General features: G+C 47.4%; 1 protein-coding gene across 1 annotated transcript in view; it reads right to left on the reverse strand.

Moving 5' to 3' along the window:
* The window catches only part of IGDCC4 (immunoglobulin superfamily DCC subclass member 4), a 72,755-nt gene that overhangs the window by 8,795 nt on the left and 47,327 nt on the right, over positions 1-16,633 (reverse strand). Inside the window, exon 18 of the mRNA XM_056866122.1 lies at positions 15,585-15,822. Coding sequence (XP_056722100.1) covers positions 15,585-15,822 — 238 coding nt within the window. The remainder of the gene's footprint in view (positions 1-15,584; positions 15,823-16,633) is intronic.

Below are 16,633 nucleotides of genomic sequence, written 5' to 3' on the forward strand. Positions count from 1 at the left end.
GGCTGCCTTTGAACTTTTGTTTCGGCTCGGATTCCAAGGTTGCTTATCTAAACCGCTAGCTTTGCTATGCTTCCCGGGGTCGAGGAGACTCGGGGGAGACTTGGTGCTTCTAAGCTGTTTGGTATTATCTCATGAGACTGTACTGCGCCTGCTTTTGTAGTGTTCTCATATAATCAAGTGCAATGCCATTTCCCCCTCATTGCTGCCTTTCGATTTCTAAGCTCTGCTTACCTGTGTTACCAATAAACCAACTCTTTTGGACTACTAGTCTCCTGGTGTGGCTATTGGGAATCCTATGGAACAAGTGCTTACATTTTAACAGCCACTTCATATTGGTGTAACTCACACAGCAGGCTATTGAACGTTAAAGTCTCAGCTTCCCAGTCTATGGTGGGACTGTGTCCTTTGAGCCAATTTGCTCCTAACACCACAGCATATCGAACATTGGGCACAATAGTAAAGTTGATTGTTCCCAATGGTGGCCAATTCCCATCGCCACTCCATCAGTGCGACGGTCGACTGCCCCCCCCTGAAATCACTGCCATCCATTTGAGCAAATTGAACAGGTGCCGGCAAAGGGACTGATTTCACTTGGAGCGCCTTAAAGGTGGTTTCGTTAATTAACGAGCGGGCACATCCAGAGTCTATTAAGGCCTTAACTTGTAATTGAGGACCTTTTCTATAATGTCGTAATATCACATCTACATACACAGTCTCTTCTACTTCACTCACCATGAAAGGAGCCTCGGGTTTCGCAGGAACACCTGCGGAGGTCTGCGGGGAGTGGGACTCGGCAGTCCCGGACGTGAGGGACAAGTGGCAGCGAAGTGACCCATGACACCACAAATGAGGCAGGCTCCCCTTTGAAACCGCAACGCTCAGTCTTGCGGAGGTAGAGCTGACCTCCGCGGGGCCTGAGGAGCGGCAGGTTTGGGAGGGTTTCTCTGGCTTCCCCCCTCCCTGGCCTGCCATTGGGCAAAGGAAATAAATTGGAGGCGGCTTTCCACTTCCTCCGCCAGTAAAATCCACTCTTCCAAGGTGGCTGGGTCTCGCTGCATGTATGCCAAGTTTAGAATCTCAGGATGCAATGCTGCTCTGAAGTAATGCACCCGGGTAGCTTCAGTCCAATCCACTATGGATCCTCAAAACGTCTTCTCAACGCTCGCATGAATTCATTAAGCGACCATATGGAGCGGGCCCGGGTATCAAACTGGAGGACCATCCATTCTGCAGCCTTTCCAGCCAAAAGTGAGGAAATGAAACTTACTCGGCTGTCTTCTGTGGGAAAGGAATGCCCTTGTTCTCTCATGTAACTGTCCACTTGGTGTAGGAAACAGGGCAAAGCGTCCGCGGAGCCATCAAATGTCACTCGCAAACGGGGTTGCTTCCACTGCACGACCGGGACCACAGGCTGGACCGGTCCCACTGGTGGTGGTGCCGGTGGTTGTCCAGGGGCCGGCTGCCCGAGAGCCGGTTGTACCGGGGCTGGCTGCCCCGGAGGCGGTTGCGCCGGGGCCAGCTGCCCCGGAGGCGGTTGCGGCGGAGGTTGCCCTGGAGCCGGCTGCGCTGGAGCTGGCTGCATCAGAGGCTGCTGGTCCGGGGGTTGTTGGCCTGGGACCGGTGCCTGTGCAGGTGCCCCTTGAGCTCGCTGTAGGCGACCGTACTCACACATCAACACATCTATTTGGTCCTGTATATGGGCCATACGATCCAACAGCTCTCGGTTTTGAAACCTCAAGGCATGGATCTCCTCCTCAGCCCCCCCAGTCCGTCGGGCTTGGCTGACTCGGTAGTTCGTATTCCAGTCGCCCTCCTCCGCATACAAGTCCTCCTCCTCTGAATACTCCTGCACATCAAGAGCAAAGGTGAGCCATTGCCGGCGCGCCACTTCCCGGGGCAGGGCAGATTCCCGGGAGCCCAAAGAAAATGAGGGGAAAGACCAGTCCAGTCCCTCGCTAACTTTCGACCGTGCTCCAGTTCCTGCCGTCGCCCACGCCCGAGCGGCCAACAGTTGCTCCTCCGCCCGCCTGTGGTCAGCGAGTGCTCGGTCCGCCTCAAGTTTGGCGGCGGCGGCAGCCGTCACAATTGGTTCGGCCGCTTGCTCCAAAAGCATTTGGATTTCCTTGTGCTGGCCCAACAGCGGTTGGACCTGTTGAGCCAGATCCGCAGAGGCAGGACCAAATTCAGGAGTTAGTATCTTCTCGACGTCGGCCAACGTCGCCGTGGTCGGCGTGAAATCCACAAGAACCAGGACTGTCCTGGCGGCAGCGTTCTGTGCTTCCTGGCGGCATAGGGAGGGATCCGGAACAGTTTGCGGAACGTCTCCCCCCTGAGCCCCCGCCATTGGGAAACAGAACTCAGGCCCCTGAATTGGGGCCGCCGACTCCTGTTGCGTCCCGTGGAGCGCAAGCTCAGCCAACAACTGAGTTAGGAGAGCAAAGTCCTCTTGCGCCAACCGGGCCTCCTCCAGCAAAGTAGCCCCCAAAGGTCGTTGTGGGCACGTAGATCAGCATCCTGAGTCCTCCAGGGGGTCGCCGCTGCCAGGCAATGCCACTGATCAATCACCAGCCCAACCAGCAGGGTGGACTCCGCATAAGTCCGCTGCGCCTCCTCCAAGATCTTCCTGCACCCCAAACAGAGGAGACGAGTGTCTAGGTGAACCCTCCAGGGCTCCAGCCAAGGTCAGCAAGTAAGGACAGGATTAGTGTCCTAATGTAAGCTCTAGCCCTGCGGCAAACCCATAAACAGATTTCAGCAGACGGCAAATCCACGAAAGCAGTTTTATTGGTTAGAATCGACAGGTTTCAGAAGCCATATTCAAAACGACACTAGTAAGGGTCAAAGGCAAGGCACATAGCATATATGGGAGAGCAAAAGGAGATATCCGGTTACCCAGGCACCCCCCCCCTCCAACAGGCAGGAAGGAGCACTCGGCGATTCCCACAGTATGGGAATCTATAAAGACTATAAACACAGGGCTTAGACTGGCCTTGGACAGAATAGCACAACAGCACCTGGAAGCAGTACAACACTACCACATAACCATCCTAATGGCCTGCTCCTGACACAGACTGAGAGTTGCCAGGTCCCCCTTCACCATCGGTGGGAGGTTTTGGGGGCGGAGCCTGAGGAGGGCGTGGTTTGGGAGGGGAGGGACTTCAATGCCATAGAGTCCAATTGCCAAGGTGGCCGTTTTCTCCTGGTGTACTGATCTCTGTCGGCTGGAGATCAGTTGTAATAGCAGGATATCTCAGCTACTACCTGGAGGTTGGCAACCCTAGGCAGACTCCTGATCTACATGTATACAAATTGCTGTTTGTAGATCCCTCTCGACAGATATGACGCTGGGTGGCAGGCCCCGATTCTTCTGGCTCCACTTCCCCGCTGCAGGGCTCTTTTTCCGCCTACCACCCCTCGGCCCTTCTCCCATCCCGGGGGCAATAAGTGTTACCTTGTTTGTAGACCTAGTTAAATTATATGAGCAGAATGCAATTTGTTCAGGGTCCCTTCCCCCCCAACTTCCCACTTCCTTTGGCCATAAACTACTGAATGCACACCTTCGTCTCTGGCTGTTGAGGGCGGGTGTTGTTTAGCAATCGAGGCAAGCTGGTGGTTTGCAAAGTCCTATAGTGGGGCGGGGGGGGGGGGCAGAGAGGGCAATTTCGCAAGGTTCTGGAAACATCCACAAAAGTCATTACAGAGGGGGGGTGGGGGCTGTGTTGTTCTGCAGTAGAAGAACTAGATGCAAGTCCGGCAGCACCTTAGAGGCCAGTAAGATTTTCAGGGTCTGAGCTTTTGAGACTCTATTACACGGAGAGTGGCCTCTTTTTTCATTATAGCATTTAAACTAAGGGAAAGTTTTAATAGGCCTGATACAGGTATTATAATGGCTTGATATGGTCCACAATATCCTGGTAAATGATTTTAATGGGGGGGGGAAGTCTTTATTGTTTTATTTCCATGTGCGGCAGTAGATGTTATTGTGATATTGGATCAATATATGCTGTGGGTTGATTTTTTTTCTTGGTGTAGTTGGATTGTTAAGGTCTGTGACCACAACATGAATAAATTTGATTGATTGATTGAGAGTCAAAGAAGAAGAGTTGGTTTTTATATGCCGACTTTATCGTTTAAGGAGAATGAAGCCAGTTTACAATCGTCTTCCCTTCCTCTCCCCACAACAGACAACTCAGGAGGTACACATGAAGCTGCCTTATACTGAATCAGACCCTTGGTCCAGCAAAGTCAGTATTGTCTACTCAGACTGGCAGCGGCTCTCCAGGGTCTCAGGCTGGGGTCTTTCACATCACCTACTTGCCAAGTCCCTTTAACTGGAGATGCCAGGGATTGAACCTAGGACCTTCTGAATGCCAAGCAGATGCTCTGCCACTGAACCCCATAGGTGGGGCTGAGAGAGTTCAGAGAGAACTGGGACTAGACCAAGGTCACCCAGCTGGCTTCGTGTGGAGGAGCAGGGAATCGAACCCGGTTCTCCAGATTAGAGTCCACCAGTCTTAACCACCACACCACGCTGGCTCACAAAGCTCCCTTCATCAGATACCAGAGCTTTCACTTTCAAAAGCGCATACCCAGAAAAATGGCAAGAAAAAATGGCAGAATTTGCAGTGATGGCCAAGTTGACGCATCTGTTGAATAAAAGACCCCTGGGGGAATTGCAAAAAAAGTGGGGAAGTTATTATTAATACGTAAAACAATTATGAAGATATAGTGATATGGTAAAACCTATATTAAGATAGATACGTTATAACTCCTTAGTATTATATTTATTGTATCGATGGAATACATATTTCAAATATAATAACTTTAATGATGAGATATTTTTAACTTAGAAAGTTATTCTTATTAAGAGCATCTTCGGATTAGAAGCAATAATAACCAGGATCAATATAGAATTCAAGAATTGATATTATGATTTTATAATTAATAACTTACAGGTTAATATTTTATGCATAATGAGCATTGGCACACTTTGGAAGGGTGGAATGATTGAATATATGTTGTGGTATGTATGTGGGTTTTGTTTTGTTTATACCCAGACAATGTTGACAATCTCTAAAGTGCTGCTGGACAACCCCCACAAAGGTTTCTGCCCCCAGATATTTTGAGAGGGGCATGAAGGCGGCAGAGGGAGATCATGGGGAGGGGACCGGCCCTCCCAACCTTCCGCCTAGCTGCACCTACTTGCCCAGCTTCCCCCCCCCCAAAAAAAATACCTTCCTCACATTCTTTCTATTTAATGTTAAAACTTCGAGCCAATATGATAGAGCTGTTGGAGTCAAGCCAGAACTGTAGGCAGCCAATATGGGAGAATGCAAATCTGGAGGTTTCTAGATCTGGCCTCTCCCAGTCATGGAACCATAGAATCAAAGAGCTGGAAGGGACCACCAGGGTCATCTAGTTCAACCCCCTGCACAATGCAGGAAATTCACAACTACCTCCCCACCCCACACACACAGTGACCCCCCCACTCCATGCCCAGAAGATGGCCAAGATGCCCTCCCTCTCATCATCTGCCTAAGGTCACAGAATCAGCATTGCTGACAGATGGCCATCTAGCCTCTGCTTAAAAACCTCCAGGGAAGGAGAGCTTACCACCTCTCTAGGAAACCTGTTCCACCAAGGAACCATTCTGTTAGAAAATTCTTCCTGATGTCTAGACGGAAACTCTTTTAACTTCAACCTGCTGGTTCTGGTCTGACCTTCTGGGGCAACAGAAAACAATTCGGCACCATCCTCTACATCAAAGCTTCTTAAACTGTGAGTCACAACCCCATGTGGGGTCGCATAACTGAATGTGGGGGTCGCAAAAAACTTGGTAACAGTAAAATTTATGATTTATTATCAGTAAATCTTTGATTTGTATACCTATTTTATATACCTACATACCCAGGGTCATGTAAAAATTTATCAGGTGAAAAGGGGTCGCAATTGGAAAAAGTTTAAGAAGCCCTGCTCTATACGACAGCCCTTCAAGTACTTGAAGATGGTTCTCATATCCCCTCTCAGTCTTCTCCTCTTCAAGCTAAACATATCCAGCTTCTTCAACCTTTCCTCATAGGACTTGGTCTCTAGACCCCTCACTGTTGCCCTCCTCTGGACACGTTCCAGCTTGTCTACATCTTTCTTACATTGCAGTGCCCAAAACTGAACACAATACTCTAGTTGAGGTCCAACCAGAGCAGAATAAAGCAATAACATCACTTCGCTTGATCTGGACACTATACTTCTGTTGATACAGCCCAAGATCGCATTTGCCTTTTTTAGCTACCACAGTCACCCTGCCCTTATCGCCCCCCCATCAAAAAATATTTTTCATCCTGGTTAGCATCAGGAATGAAGCTGTGCCAGGCCCTCCCCACGCTGTGCTGGAACAAGAGGAGGTCTGGAATCGGTTTTGCATGCTGCAGTCCCAGCCCTGAGATGAGAACTCGGAGCAAGCCCCTTCCCTGACACCAGACTGACCTTGGCCCAAGACGAGCTGACCTCCTTCCTGCCTTGGCCCATCTGGCTCAAAATGGGGAAACCAGATGTTGCATTTTCCCTCCCCCCCCCCACACTGTGACCTTCTGCAAGGGCCCCTGGCGAATGGCAGAGATAAAGGGGCAGAAGGAATGAAGAGTTCCTTTGCACTGAGGCCCTCTCGCTCAGGAGTCAGTCTACCGCGGCAAACCTTTGGGGTCAAGGTGCCAGAGGCTACACCGGAGACAGTGCCCTGGCAGCGCATGTCACGATTAGACAGCGCTCTCCCCCACCCCAGATATTATCTTGCCTCAAGGCAGCAGTGCATTCTGGGATGGGGAGACAGGCAGGAACACCAACTGATCTGTGCCGCAGTGAGTTTGTGGGCCCTGCACACACAGGGGAGTCACACCGCATGTTGCTTGTCGGTCTTTCCACGCCGTTATCCGCACGCTCGCAGAAATGAAAGGAAAGAGGTCAGGGAAGAACCAAACAGCATGGTGTACAATGACAACAACCACAGCACTTTTATTGGCATATAACTGCATGGTTTAGTGGTTAACAGCAGTGGGGGGTTGATTCCCCACTCCTCCATTTGAGTGGAAGACTCTAATACGGAGAACCGGGTATGATTCCCCACTCCTCCACATGAGCGGCAGACTCTAATCTGGTGAACTGGGTTGGTTTCCCCACACCTCCACATGAAGTCTGCTGGGCTAGTCACAGTTCTCTCCGAACTCTCTCAGCCCCACTGACCTCACAAGGTGTCTGTTGTGGGGAGAGGAAGGGAAGGCGATTGTAAGCCTCCTTAAGGAGACTCCTTAAAGGTAGAGCAAAAGCAGGGTATAAAAATCAACTTTCGGCACCAGAGCTTCAAAGGTTGAGCTACAAACTATACAGTATAACAAAATAATTACGTTTATTGCAAGGTGTACACAGTAAAATTGTTAAAAACACAGGGCCTGGAATGCAGGCTACATATAAAAATCAGTTATTTTGTTATATTGAATAGTTTGTAGCTCAACCTTTGAAACTCTGTCGACATATTTGGTTGAGTTCCCCCCCTGCTTTTTTGTTGTTCTATAGCAGAGGTTCCCAAACTGTGTTCCGTGTAGCACTTGGTGCTCCACAAAACATCTCCTAGTGCTCTGTGAAGAGATTGGAAAGAAAAATACTACTGTCATTCAGTTTAATAAATTGTTGCTAGGTGAAAGTCAGTGCTCCGTGATGCATTTCTCTCCCCAAAAGTGCTCCATGACTCAAAAAGTTTGGGAACCTCTGTTCTATAGTATTTTTGGTGCCACAAGACTCAGGAGCCCAGGTAGGGGGATCCGTTTGCTGCAACAAGCTAAAAAAAGGGCAATCCAGTCTGGATTTAACCCTCCAGATAAGTGAAGGGGCCTCATCTATTTCAGCAGTTTTAAGCTGTGGGGCTCGGCGAAGGCTGGAAGAATTCCCCCCCCCCCCCCCCCGTTCGCCTGTTGCTCTGCAAGCTGAAAGGAGAATCCTTCTCCTAGGAAACAGCCGGATTTCCAGCTCAGCTGTGCATTTAGTCCCCTCTAGCGGCCGGCTGGAGAGGCAGATGTTGGGCGGAAGATGCTAGCGGCCCGGCTGATGCCAGGACTCCCAGCCAATACTGTCCAAAGTAGATCTCTGCTTGATTTTTTACTCTAGCTAGATGTGCAGTCCTATCATCCGCAGTAATGGAAGGTAAATACAATAAGATTCCATTCAAGACGAGGATTTGTCCATGTGAATTTGGAGAAGTTGACACTAGGGAGCACATTTTCTTTAAATATCCTATATATAATCAGCTTCAACTCGCTATTCTATCTCTATTATTGGTTAATTTACCTGGCCGTTCCAATAAAAATAGACTTGAAAAATTATTGACAGACGAAAACCCTTTAATTACAAGATAGGTTGCTAAATACTGGCGGGTGATTCTGACAACAGTTTTATGTGTAAGAAAGAGCTAGTAGTAGTAGTAGTAGTAGTAGTAGTAGTAGTAGTAGTAGTAGTAGTAGTAGTAGAAGAAGAAGAGTTGGTTTTTATAGGCTGACTTTCTCTACCACTTAAGGAAGAATCAAACTAGCTTATATTCACCTTCCCTTCCCCTCCTCACAACAGACACCCTGTGAGGTAGGTGTGACTGAGAGAGCTCTAAGAGCTGTGATGCCCAAGGTTAGCCAGCTGGCGGTTAGCCAGCTGGCTTTATGTGGAGGAGTGGGGAAATAAATCCAGTTCACCAGATTAGCGTTCGTCACTCATGTGGAGGAGAGGGGAATCCAACCCGGTTCTCCAGATCAGAGTCCACCACTCCAAACCACCACTGTTAACCACTACACCACGCTGTCTCTCAGGGCTGGAGGGGGTGGTACAAGCATCCCAGAATCCTGTAAATGGACAAGTCAAGCTGCGTGCCAAGCACAAGATTATCTTGGACCTTTCGAGAGGCACTGCTTTTTGAAAATTAGGTCAACGATGAACCTACAGAAAAAGCAAGTGACCGTGCAGTGATTTCGTCGGAACGGTTCTGTCAGGTTCTTCGGTGGGATTTGCTGTAGGGTTGCCACATGCCGGTTAATGGCAGGCAATTTCCACCCCTCAGCTGGCCAGTAGACGGGAACAGATCTGCCCACGCACACAGTGGTTCTTGGCAAAATAATGTCACTTCTGGGTTTACCCTGGAAAGACAGGGACGCTCTAGCACATCCCTAAAATAAATTCTATGGAAACCATAGAGTTTTTTTTAGGGATGTGCTAGAGTATCCCCATCGCTTTCAGAGTAAACTCAGAAGGGACATTATTGTGTGTGCATGCTGTGCACACACAGATTGCTCTCCCCGGCCCCCCTGCACTACAAGCAAGCTCCTGCCGGTAGCAGGTAAGAACCTGGCAACCCTAATCCGCATTCAGAGCCAACTTGATATTGTGACCCACCCAAAGCAGCCTCCGCTTCCCCCCCAAAGGAACAATTTACAGACAAAGTTAACCGGTACTAGTATTCCCATTTTACAAAAGGGAAACGGCATTTAAGAGAGAAGGCCCTGCAGCACATCCAGGGCAGAGGCAGAACTCGAACACAGGTCCAAGGTCAACTCTCTGTCACACGGATATCACTTAAGAACATAAGAAAAGCCCTGCTGGATCAGACCAAGGCCCATCAAGTCCAGCAGTCTGTTCACAAAGTGGCCAACCAGGTGCCTCTAGGAAGCCCACAAGCAAGACGACTGCAGCAGCATTATCCTGCCTGTGTTCCACAGCACCTAATATAACAGGCATGCTCCTCTGATCCTGGAGAGAATAGGTATGCATCATGACTAGTATCCATTTTTTACTAGTAGCCATGGATAGCTCTCTCCTCCATGAACATGTCCACTCCCCTCTTCAAGCCTTCCAAGTTGGCAGCTGTCACTACATCCTGGGACAGGGAGTTCCACAATTTAACTATGCGTTGTGTGAAGAAATACTTCCTTTTATCATTTTTTAATCTGTCACCCTCCTGCTTCAGCAGATGACCCCACGTCCTAGTATTATGAGAGAGGGAGAAAAGTTTCTCCCTGTCCACTCTCTCCAAACCATGCATAATTTTATAGACCTCTAGTGGTTAAGAGCGGTTGTTTGGAGCAGTGGAGTCTGATCTGGAGAACCAGGCTTGATTCCCCACTCCTCCCCATGAGCGGCGGAGGCTAATCTGGTGAACTGGATTTGTTTCCCCACTCCTACACACGAAGCCAGCTGGGTGACCTTGAGCAAGTGTCAGCTCTAGTCCCATGATAATCCCATAAACAGACATCTGTAGACAAGTAGTCCAAAAGAGAGTTGATTTATTGGAAAATCCACAGGTTAACAGAAGCTAAGAGTTAAATGGACACTAATGAAAACTATAAGCACGGTACAGGGTGTATATAAAAGAGCATAGGGCAAATCAGGGTAGATCTGGATGCCATGGCAACCCCCCTCCCAAGAGCTGTCAGGGAGGTAGGATTCTACCGGCATTCCCACAGAGTCCAGTCAAAACACGTTGTTTGCAGGGCTAGAGCTGGCCTTGGCCGGCATCTGGAGAAACCACAACATTCTTTCCTCAGGCCATGCCTGACATTAAGTCACATTCTCTCAGCCTCACCTACCTCACAGGGTGTCTGTTGTGGGGAAGGGAAGGGAAGGTGATTGTAAGGCGGTTTGAGTCTCCCTTAAGTGGTAGAGAAAGTCGGCATATAAAAACCAACTCTTCTTCTTCTTAACTGCCTTCTTTCCAAGCTAAACAGCCGTAAGCGTTTTAACCGCTCCTCATAGGGCAGTTGCTCTAGTCCCTTCCTTACCACTTCCAGCAAACCCACTTTAAAAAGTAAAGGTAGTCCTCTCTGCAAGCACCGGGTCATTCCTGACCCATGGGGTGATATCACATTGCGACGTTTACTAGGCAGACTGTGTTTGCGGGGTGGTTTGCCGTTGCCCTCCCCAGTCGCCTACACTTTACCCCCAGCAAGCTGGGTACTTGTTTTACCCCCTCAAATTTGGGTGGACCATTTTTCCAAACTTTTAAATTCATATAGCAATGATGCACCCTCTCCTGAAATAATTATACCCCCTCATATCCCCAGATGGCCTCCCATTAGAGAGGAGGAAATTATTGACTTGATAGGTAGTTTGAAATCCTGTAAAGCCCCTGGCCCTGACGGTCTTTCTGCAGAAGTTTTTAAGGAGTTTATTGACTGGTGGGCTCCTGTTCTTGCCAAACTTTTTACATCTATTGATTTATATGGCATTTTACCAGATTCATGGCTAAATTCAATAATAATTCCACTCTACAAGAAAGGGGATCCTAAAATACCAGACAACTACCGTCCTATTAGTCTCTTATCCGTAACTGGCAAACTATATGCGAAACATCTAGAACAGCGCTTGCGCTGCTGGGTAAAGGACAACAATATTATTGGACCTGAACAGATTGGATTCTCTAAAAATAAATCAACCTTGGACCATTGTTTAACTTTACTAACCCTGGCTGAGAAGTATATGAAAATTGGCACGAAGAAACTTTACGTTGCCTTTATTGATTTAAAAAGTGCATTTGATTCAGTTATAAGAGACAAACTTTGGGCTAAGTTGAGCAATCTAGGAATAGATCAGCGGCTTTTAATCCTTTTGAAGAAACTTCACATTGGTACTTCGTGCCGGGTCAAATTTTCTTCAAATGGTTTTCTTACTGACAAAATCCCATCCAACAAGGGTGTAAAACAAGGGTGTGTTCTTGCCCCCCTTCTTTTTAATTTATTTATTTCTGATCTACCTCGAGCGTTGGAGTCTGTGGACGGCCACCCTCCCAAATTAGGTGGCAGAGCAGTGCCTTGCCTTCTATACGCAGATGATACTGCAATTCTATCTTTTACCAAAGTTGGTCTTCAGCGTTATTTGATGGCCTTTGAGAAATACTGCAGCCTAAATGATCTCAAAATTAATTATTCCAAGTCCAATGTTATGGTTTTTAATAGAAAGTGGGTCCCCTATAGATGGCATATCGGTAAGAACAAGATCCAACAAGTTAAATGTTATAAATATTTGGGTATTACATTTAATTTTAACCTTCAGTGGGCAACTCATAGGAGAAGGTCTATCAATCTGGGGAAATTGTCTTCCAATCAATTAAAAGCCTTCTTTTTTTCCAAAGGAAATCAATTTGTTCCTGCCGCTGTTAAAGTTTTTAATTCTAAAGTTTTACCTCAGGTTCTTTATGGGGTTCCTATATGGTTTAATGCTTTTAATCATGAAGTGGAGGCGATTCAAGCATCCTTTTTTAGACAGATTATGGGCTTCCCAAACTGTGTTTCTTATTATGCATTGTGTTCTGAATTAGGATTAAATTTAATTGAAACTAAGGCATGGATGTTAACTCTTCGATATTGGCTTAAACTGTATTTTAATACTGATGATGGTTCGCTTCTGTTTTTTTTATTAAAGGAAATTTATAATACCTCTTGGGATCATAAAATTCGATCTAAAATAAGATCTATTGGCATTTCCCTGGAGGAGTTAACTTTCTCCTCGGAAGTTTATATTTTTAAGACGATTAAACAGAGGCTTTTAGATATTGAACTTCAAAAAATACAGCCGTCTCAACCCCCTGTCTGTTCATCAGCTATATTAAATCTTAAGAATGTTGTGGGATGTATCCCCGATTATCTATACAATCTTGATAGCCCTAGCCATCGCAGAGTTTTTTCTCTTGCGCGAGTAAATGCCTTCCCATCAAAGTTGTTATATGGAAGGTTTCAAAATATTCCTAAACATGAACGGATATGTGAATGTGGCTCCAACTCTTTGGACTCAATCGAGCACATATTGTTAGATTGCTCACTATATGCATCCGCTAGGAAGAAATGGTTACATTTGGATACATGGATACATTCTAAATATTATCTTCCTAATGAAATAAAATGTCAAATTTTATTGAATGATACAACAGCAGAGATCACTGTGGCAGTGGCCAATTTCTTAGTCGATGTGTTAACAATGAAAAATTTGGGAAACTCTGTGTTATGATTTTATGTTTGTTTTAGCTTCTTTAGCTGATAGTTGTATTTATACTGTTTTTTCCCCTCTTTGTAATAATGGATATGCCATTAAAGGTTTATTGATTGATTGACTGATCTCAGAAGGACGGAAGGCTGAGTCAACCTTGAACCGGCTACCTGAAACCGACTTTCGTCGGGATCGAACTCAGGTAGTGAGCAGAGCTTGGACTGCAGTACTGCAGTTGACCAGTCTGCACCTCGGGGCTCCTTGCCCACTTTAGCTGACAATAATTGCTGAGCTAAAACAGCAGCGCCCCCCCCACCAGCCCCCCCTTCCCTCAAGTTCCCGTTTGATAACCGTTCATACACGATGCCGGGGAATTCAGCGCCGGGTGTTTGCAAACGTGAAATCCCACACGCTCACCATGCGCTTGCTTGAGTTGATCTCCTAATTACCTTGCACGTTCTCTAAGGGCTACAAAGACAGACACAAACAGATTAACTAAATTAGTCCAATTAAACATTCCCTAATGAAATGAAACGCTCTAGACGCTGCGAAGAATTAAGGGGGGAGAGAAGTCAAAGCTTTTGGCAGGCAAAAGACTCATCTGGAAGATAACCGAAAGCTTGAAAGAAATTCCAGAACGAAAACTGCACTAGCCGGGGCAGTCTGGAAGGGGCAAAGGTGTGCCTGAACCCTCGTTCCCCAGAAAATACAATCATCTGGAACACCTCCTTTTGACATCTGCTCAAGTCGTCATGTTCTCCTGCAGAAAATGACCTAGATTGTCCCAGGGAAACAAGATGGAGTCTAACTGCCAAGCCATGGCAATGGCTGACTTGGGGTGTATCAACAGAAGCATAATATCCAAATTGCAAGATGTCACGGTTCTGCTGTACAAAGCATTGGCCGGGCAGCACCTGGAGTATTGTCTGCAGTTCTGGAGGCCTCACTTCAAAAAGGATGTGGACAGAATGGAGCGGGTGCAGAGGAGAGCGACGAGGATGATCAGGGGCCTGGAGACCAAGCCCTGCGAGGAAAGGCTGAGGGAGTTGGGAATGTTTAGTCTGCAGAAGAGAAGGTTGAAGGGGGGCAGGATTGCTCTCTATTTGTCAGAGGAGGGCAGGGAGCTGTTCCTGTTGGCAGCAGAGGATAGGACTCGCAATAATGGTTTAAATTGAGGGCGGAAAGGTATCAGGGCTGGATATTAGGGGGGGATTTTACAGTAAGAGTGGACAGTGGAATCGGCTACCTAGGGAGGTGGTGCCCCCCCCCCCCCGGTTCACTTGCAGTCTTTTAGCAGAGGCTGAACAAGCACTTGTCAGGGATGCTCTAGGCTGATCCTGCATAGAGCAGGGGGGTTGGACGAGATGGCCTGTATGATTCTATGGGTCAGGGTCATCTTTCTTCCATTTATCAGGGAACACAGTTTCAGAAAACAGGAGCAGGAACTCGTCTATGGAATGCCATTATTGATTTCAAACTTTTCCAGTTGCAGCCTCTGAGCCCAAGGTAGTTCACAACCATGCAACACATCAGTGATATGGGAGGGGGAATATCAATGAACAAAAACAGAAGCATAACAAGAGAGAAAAATTCAGAATCAAGAATTGTGAAAAGTTGTTAATTTCCTGCATTGTGCAGGGGGTTGGACTAGATGACCCTGGTGGTCCCTTCCAACTCTGTGATTCTATGACTGTGATGAAATTAACAACTCTGAAAGATCTTAAGACCCGTACCTGTCATTTGGCAGCTATAATTTATTTCATAATATAGGAGAATGAACTTGACAGTAAATTTCAGCAGCTCGCTTGTTTAATGACTCAGGTGTATATCAGATGCATATTTGAGACACCATATCATTATTATTTTTAAAACAAGGAATACATCTCCAGTACCTTGACTACGGGTCGCTAATGCCAAAGACAAGTCCCAATGTGTGCCCAGGCTTCTAGAAAACTGCAATTGAGAGCTACTGCAGTGCTCACTTGCATTAATCAAATAAAGTCTAACAAAGCTTCCCACAAAAAAAAAGTAATTAAAGGGCAGTGTGGTGTAGTGGTTAGAGTGGGTCTAGGATTTGGGAGGCCCAGGTTCAAATCCTTGTTCTGTGGTGGAAGCCTGCTGGTCACCTTGGGCCAGTCACACACTCTCTCTCTCCCTCTCCACGTAGCCTACTTCGCAGAGTTGTTGTGAGGATAAAACGGAGAACAGGGAGCCGACGCACAATGTCCCAACCTCTGTGCAAAACGGGCAGGTGAAATAAATGAATGAAGAAGAAGAAGAGTTGGTTTTTACATGCCAACTATCTCTATCACTTATGGAACAATCAAACTGGCTTACAATCACCTACCCCTCCCCACAACAGACACCCTGTGAGGTAGGTGGGGCTGAGAGAGTGTGACTAGCCCAAGGTCACCCAGCTGGCTTCATGTGTAGGAGTGGGGAAAGCAACCTGGTTCTCCACATTAGCCTCTGCCGCTCATGTGGAGGAGTGGAGAATTGAACCCGGTTCTCCAGATCAGACTCCACCACTCCAAACCACCGCTCTTAACCACTACACCACGCTGGCTCTCAGTACATACCTTCCTTTTGATGTGGCTTGCGCTGTCCTCCAGAGAACTGCCCTGGATAAGGCCCTGCATTTCTGTCAGTTCCATGACGTCAGTGGGGGGCGAGGGAACATCCTCGGGGAGTGGGGACATGAGAGACTCCAGCTCATGAGAATCAGATGGGGCCACAGGTGGTGGCGGTGGCTGCCGGTTCCGAAGATAGTACACGTCGTTCCCGGCTGTTTGGGAATCCAAACCTGGCACTGACTCCCTGTGAGAGATGGGTAAAAAAATGTTCACTACCTGGGCATCAAACCTAAATACAGAAAGAGAGGACGCTGCCTTAGAATGGGTCAGATCCCTTGGTGCTTCTATGTTAGAACTGTTTATTCTGTCGGTTGTCCTCCGGGATCAGGATAGAGGTTTCCCCCACACACACCTGGACTCCTGAGGACTGAACCCGATGCTTTGTCTTCCAGGGTCAGGAAACGGGTTTTCCTGATCCCCCTGCCTGGACTCCTGAGGACTGAACCCATAATTCCCTCCATCTAGATAACCCATAAGAAAATTAGTATTTTTTAATCCTGATTGACTGGGGAAAAACTTAGCAACTTGTTTGTCTTGCTTGTGGGCTTCCTAGAGGCACCTGGTTGGCCACTGTGTGAACAGACTGCTGGGCTTGATGGGCCTGGGTCTGATCCAGCAGGGCTTTTCTTACATTCTCACTTTCCAAGGATGGTTCATAGGCTAGTTAATTAACCTATGTGTTTCAGCTGTGGACCGAGGATGGGAGAGATCGCTCCTTCTCTAGAAGGTTCCTTCGAAACTGCCCCACGATTGGTTAATTTGGTCAGGAGGTTATGGTCCACTTTTCCCATAAGTGCAGCTGCAGATAAGAAGTTTCTCCCTTTCTCATTCACCCTTTCCCCACCCCCAACCTTGCTGCGAGAAGACACTTTTACAATGCTCTGGAAACTGTTTACCTCACGGACCAACTGTGCTGTATTTGGGACTCCAGGAAGTAGACCCCCAGCTCTGTTATTTTATTGCTTCCTGCTACCATAGAACTGTATGCTTTGTTT

The sequence above is a fragment of the Euleptes europaea genome, chromosome 20 (genome assembly GCF_029931775.1).
Source record: "Euleptes europaea isolate rEulEur1 chromosome 20, rEulEur1.hap1, whole genome shotgun sequence".
Classification (NCBI taxonomy): domain Eukaryota; kingdom Metazoa; phylum Chordata; class Lepidosauria; order Squamata; family Sphaerodactylidae; genus Euleptes; species Euleptes europaea.